The sequence below is a fragment of the Oratosquilla oratoria genome, chromosome 9 (genome assembly GCF_046742065.1).
Source record: "Oratosquilla oratoria isolate Oo_2021 chromosome 9, ASM4674206v1, whole genome shotgun sequence".
NCBI lineage: Eukaryota > Metazoa > Arthropoda > Malacostraca > Stomatopoda > Squillidae > Oratosquilla > Oratosquilla oratoria.
In genome coordinates, this window is record NC_134785.1 from 41,283,825 (window position 1) to 41,288,824 (window position 5,000).

At 35.2% G+C, this 5,000-nt stretch overlaps 1 protein-coding gene across 2 annotated transcripts in view; it reads right to left on the reverse strand.

Moving 5' to 3' along the window:
• LOC143028335 (uncharacterized) overlaps positions 1-5,000 on the reverse strand; it is a 279,954-nt gene that overhangs the window by 241,697 nt on the left and 33,257 nt on the right. For both annotated transcript variants that reach the window (XM_076190270.1, XM_076190269.1), the window contains exon 2: positions 785-1,835. In XM_076190270.1, coding sequence (XP_076046385.1) covers positions 785-1,242 — 458 coding nt within the window. In that variant the 5' untranslated portion in view covers positions 1,243-1,835. The remainder of the gene's footprint in view (positions 1-784; positions 1,836-5,000) is intronic.

Genomic DNA, 5,000 nt, shown 5'->3' on the forward strand with positions numbered 1-5,000 from the left:
CAAATGTGGAGAAGTTTCGCTTGATGAAGCTTTGTACACAGACGCAGAATATAACCTCTAAGTTATTTATGCATCTCGGATTGGATGAGGAAGGGACATTAGTAGGGCAGGTTCATTTAAAATCTTTCTAACTACAAGTACGAAATAAATTAAGGGGGGGTGCATTATTGAACAGAGACATGTTCACTATTGCACCCCCTTTAATTCATCTAATTCTTGTGGATAGAAAGACTTTAAATGGCACCCTGTGGTATGTAATGCCTTTATTCATCATTGTAGATTTAAATGTTCAAATAATCTTTCTCTGGTCATCCCTGGAAACCGTCCCGAGAACACCTGGGGGATTGGAAACCCAGGGTTGGTAACCCCTGGCTTAGAGGCTACATTCTGCATCTGTGTAATTCACAAAATTTGAACAAGCGAAACGTTGTACATTTAGTAAATATTCCATCTTCACATGATGTCAACGCTTTTTTTTCACAAACACAACTGCAAAATGGACAAATAAATGTGAACATTTTCTCAAAAAGACGTGTTTCGAACATCAAGACTCGCGAAAAAAGCTTTCAAGGCTTCATGTTCTGGAAAATGATAACGTGAGGCAAAGCAAAACAAACACCACAAGACATAAAAACACTTGAAAGGGTCACAGGCACACAAGGACACCAAAAGACGCGGACACAAAAAACACTCAAAAAAGAACACTGACACAGGTACACACGAACACCGAAAGACTGACAGGAAGCTCTCCGAGGAAATGTCTCCATCGTCTCCGTATACTAACCTGTATCGCATCTCCTGCTCCAGCTCGTTCTCCAGGGTATTGGAGCCTCTCTCATCCACTCCAGTGCCTGAGTGGCTCTTCCCTGCCGAAGGCTTACTCCCGGTCCTCTTTCTGCTGCTCCTGCGAGTAGGTCTTCCGCCACTTCGTGCAGGGGGACGTCCTTCTTCAGGAAGGTCATGATCATTGGGAGAGAGCCTTTCGTTCACCTCATCGCTATTCTTCTCCTCTCCAAGGCCCTTCTCGTCCCCTTCCTCCGGTCTCCCCCTTCCGGAGGGGCGCGCCCTCTCCCCGTTCCTGAATGAGGAGGATTTCTTTTTACGGCCAGTTCCTTTTGTTCCTCCGGCGCCGGATTTCGGGTTGGAGGAGTTGACGCCGGCGGAAGTGGCCGGGTCTGGTCCTCCCGGAGAAGGGTTGTTGGACATCGAGGCCTCCATTACCTCAGCAACCGCTGCGGTCATGTTGTCCTCATCCCAGAGACATCACCAACAACTTATTGGGACAGCGCAGCGGGACGGGTTTCTCCCAGCTAGGTCCTCGAATTTTAGATTCAAATGTTAACCACTTTTAAATCCTGTTAACTGATAAGGTCATTTACCGACGAATAAGTCCTTGTATCATGTTTTCAGTCACATTTTGAATAATGTTTGTGAAGTTTTGTTTTATGTGTCAGAAGCTTTTCTTTATGTTACACAAAACATAATTTTCGAATACGACAGTTTTTTTATCTTTGATTTTTGTTCTCTGTCAGAAGAATCATTTCATTTATGGTGGAGAGTTCCTGATTAAGTTGTCCGCACATTCGAATTCATTTGTCTATTTATTTTGTTATTTGTTAACTTATTTATCTATCAATTTATTTGTATTTACAATTTAATTTATCATAGTCACTGATTCAACTGTGCACACACTAGAATCTCTCCATCTATTTGGTTGTCTATTTAATTACCTATTTATTCATTTATTCATCTATTAATTTATTTTCATTATTATTTTTTCCAATCAAATCACTCTTGTAGTCTTACGGTCTCAGCTTCTTTTGGCCTCAAAGCTTCTGGGAAAAAAAAAAAAAAAAAACATTATTTATCTACTTATTTATTATATATATATATATATATATATATATATATATATATATATACATATATATATATATATATATATATATATATATATACATATATATATATCCTGACTGTTTCGAACCTGTCATCCAAAGTTTTGGACAATAATACTTTATGTGCTTTAGGCTATGGGTTATCTTTTGCTTACAGTAAAAAGATAAATCCTGTTGATATTGGGATGTCTCTTTTTAAATTTGAAAAACATTCGAGTGAAAATAGTGGTTTAATTAGGGTTTAATTTATGGTGCTATGCTTAATTGTAAAGATAACACATTCCCTAAAAGATTTGTTAAAGCCTTGTTAACTTTAAAGAAAGACACATCTCTACGCATAACTAAAGCTGATAAAAACAACACCTTGGTTATTATGGATAAAAGTGATTATGACAACAAAGTATTTGATCATTTACAAGATAAAAACACTTATTCTGAACTTAACAAAGATCCTAGTGACACAGTTAATAAGAATTTCCACAAAGAATTAAGAACATTACTTAAAGGTAGAGAAAACTTTATCAAATATTTCTCTACACAAAATCCTTCAACACCTTATTTGTATGGGCTTATTAAAGCTCACAAGCCAATCATCCCATTAGGCCCATCATCAGTTCTGTAGGCTCTGTAAGCTATAAGCTTTCTAAGTGGCTTATGACAAAGCTTTCTCCATTTGTAGGTACTATTTCTAACTCATTTATTCAAAATAGTGAAGACTTGATTAAAAAGGTTAAATCTCTCAACATTGATTATCCTTACAATTTAGTTAGTTTCGATGTTACTGGGCTCTTTACTCATGTCCCAATTCAAGATGTTTTAACCTTTCTCCCAAATATTCTAGGTAACAGTATTGATGGTATCCCTTGTAATTTTTTTTATAAAATTAATAAGTCTGTGTGTAAATAATTCTTCTTTTGTCTTTGAGGGGAAATATTACACACAGACCTTCGGGATGGCTATGGGGAATCCTCTTTCACCGGTTTTAGCTAACATCTACATGGAATATTTTGAAAAATATTTATTACCAACTATTAAAGATGAAAAAGTTATTTGGTTCAGATATGTAGACGATGTTTTGTGTTTCTGGCCTAATAACCTATCTATTGATGATTTCCTTATTAATCTAAATTCACTGGTACCCTCCATTAACTTCACTCTTGAAATAGAAAATAACAACAGCTTGCCCTTTTTAGATGTTGAAATAATTAGAGATAATGGTAGTCTGAAAACAAAAGTCAATAGAAAACCTACCAATATTGTTTCCTATGTTCATTTTTATTCCAATCACCATATCAACCTAAAATGATAAGTTTTTATTTCCATGTACTTGAGAGCTTACAGGATTTCAGATCCTGAATTTATTGATGACGAAATTAGAACTATCCGGAATATTGGGGAAAAGTTAAAATATCCCACTCATATTCTTAATCAAGGTCACAATACCGCCAAGAAACGCTTTTACAAAGCATGCAATCAAAGACAAGGAAACCATAAACAACTTAATAAACTTGTTCTTCCTTTTCATGAAAGTTCTCTTAGTATTGGCAACTTATTTAAGAAATTGGATATCAAAGTAGCTTTTGAATATGACCACACCATTAAGGAAACTTTAATAAAGAACAATTATATTGCACAAACTGGGAAAAACTTGGAAACAAGGATTTCCCAACATAAACAAGGATTTCCCAACATAAATATAGTGTGAGATCTGCCCAGGAAAATAATGCGCTATTTCAACACAAAGCATTATACAACCATCATATTGATTGGCCTAAGGCAGTGGTTCCCAAAGTGGCCGATATCGACCCCCAGGGGTCGATGAGACCATCCAAGGGGTCGACAAATAGCCAAGGGGTCGAAAGGGGGTCGATGAAACCATCTACGGGGTTGAAAGGGGGTCAGTAGATTGCTATGGGGTCGAAAGGCAGTCTTTAAAATTAAATGGTTAGCATGAAATGATCCTGTTCTCTTCCTGTACTGAAAGAGTGAGAATAATCAACCAACCAATATCTAAACTTAAAGAAAAACTATGTCAGTTCACTCTGAGTCGAAAATCCTCCCCATTCTGTGCATGTAGGGAGAATTTCACATACACCAACCATATCGTGAATGAACATCAAGATGACGAGCTTGTGTAATAATAATGGCTTGAATATTACTTATTGTAATGTAATAAAGAATATATAACAAATATTTATTCTAAAACACTTATGTTTATATATGTGAAAGTATCTGTATCATTATTGGAACGCCGTCGCCTTGATGAATATTGTCATTTAGACCTTTTATAACGGATCAGAATGATGATAACACTATTGATAACTAGAACTATGATAATAACAATAATAACAATAATAGTAGTAATAATAACAATAATAATAAGGATAATAACAGCTGTAATAATAATATTATTAGCATTAATAACAATAACAACACCAATAATAATAATAAACTGACATAATTCGTGAATTAATAGTTTCGGCTCTATAGAAAATCTTAAACTTTACTAGGGGAATGATGAGCTGAAAAGTTTGGGAACCCCTGGTCTAAAACAAAAACATTAGGCACCAGCAGCTCCATTGATAAAATCAGAGAATACAAAGAGAAATTGGGAATAATCACGAAAGAAAAGCAACACAATGACTTAAACGAAGAAAAGGACTCGTCAATGTAAGATACTCATTAGAAAGATTCTCACTGCTGGTTTTGTGACAAAACTCTTCACCGTCTCCCTGGAAGCGTTAGAAAATGATCGAAATCAGGACCAAAAGAATCTCAAGCAGAAAGCAGTCTTGACAAAAAGTATTCTTGTATATCCACCGGGAATATATACAGTATATTATTGCAGTATTTCTCAACCTTGGAAGCTTCGTGGATCTCTTGATACAGGATTAGATAGGACATAGTCAATTTTTCTATTCATTTAGTGACACAAACGTTATAATATGTTATATGGATCATCGCCACATTCTAAGAAACGTAGCTAGGCAAGGAAAAATAAGAAGGGCACATTATATAACCATGAATTATATATATAGACATATATATATATATATATATATATATATATATATATATATATATGTATATATGTATATGTAT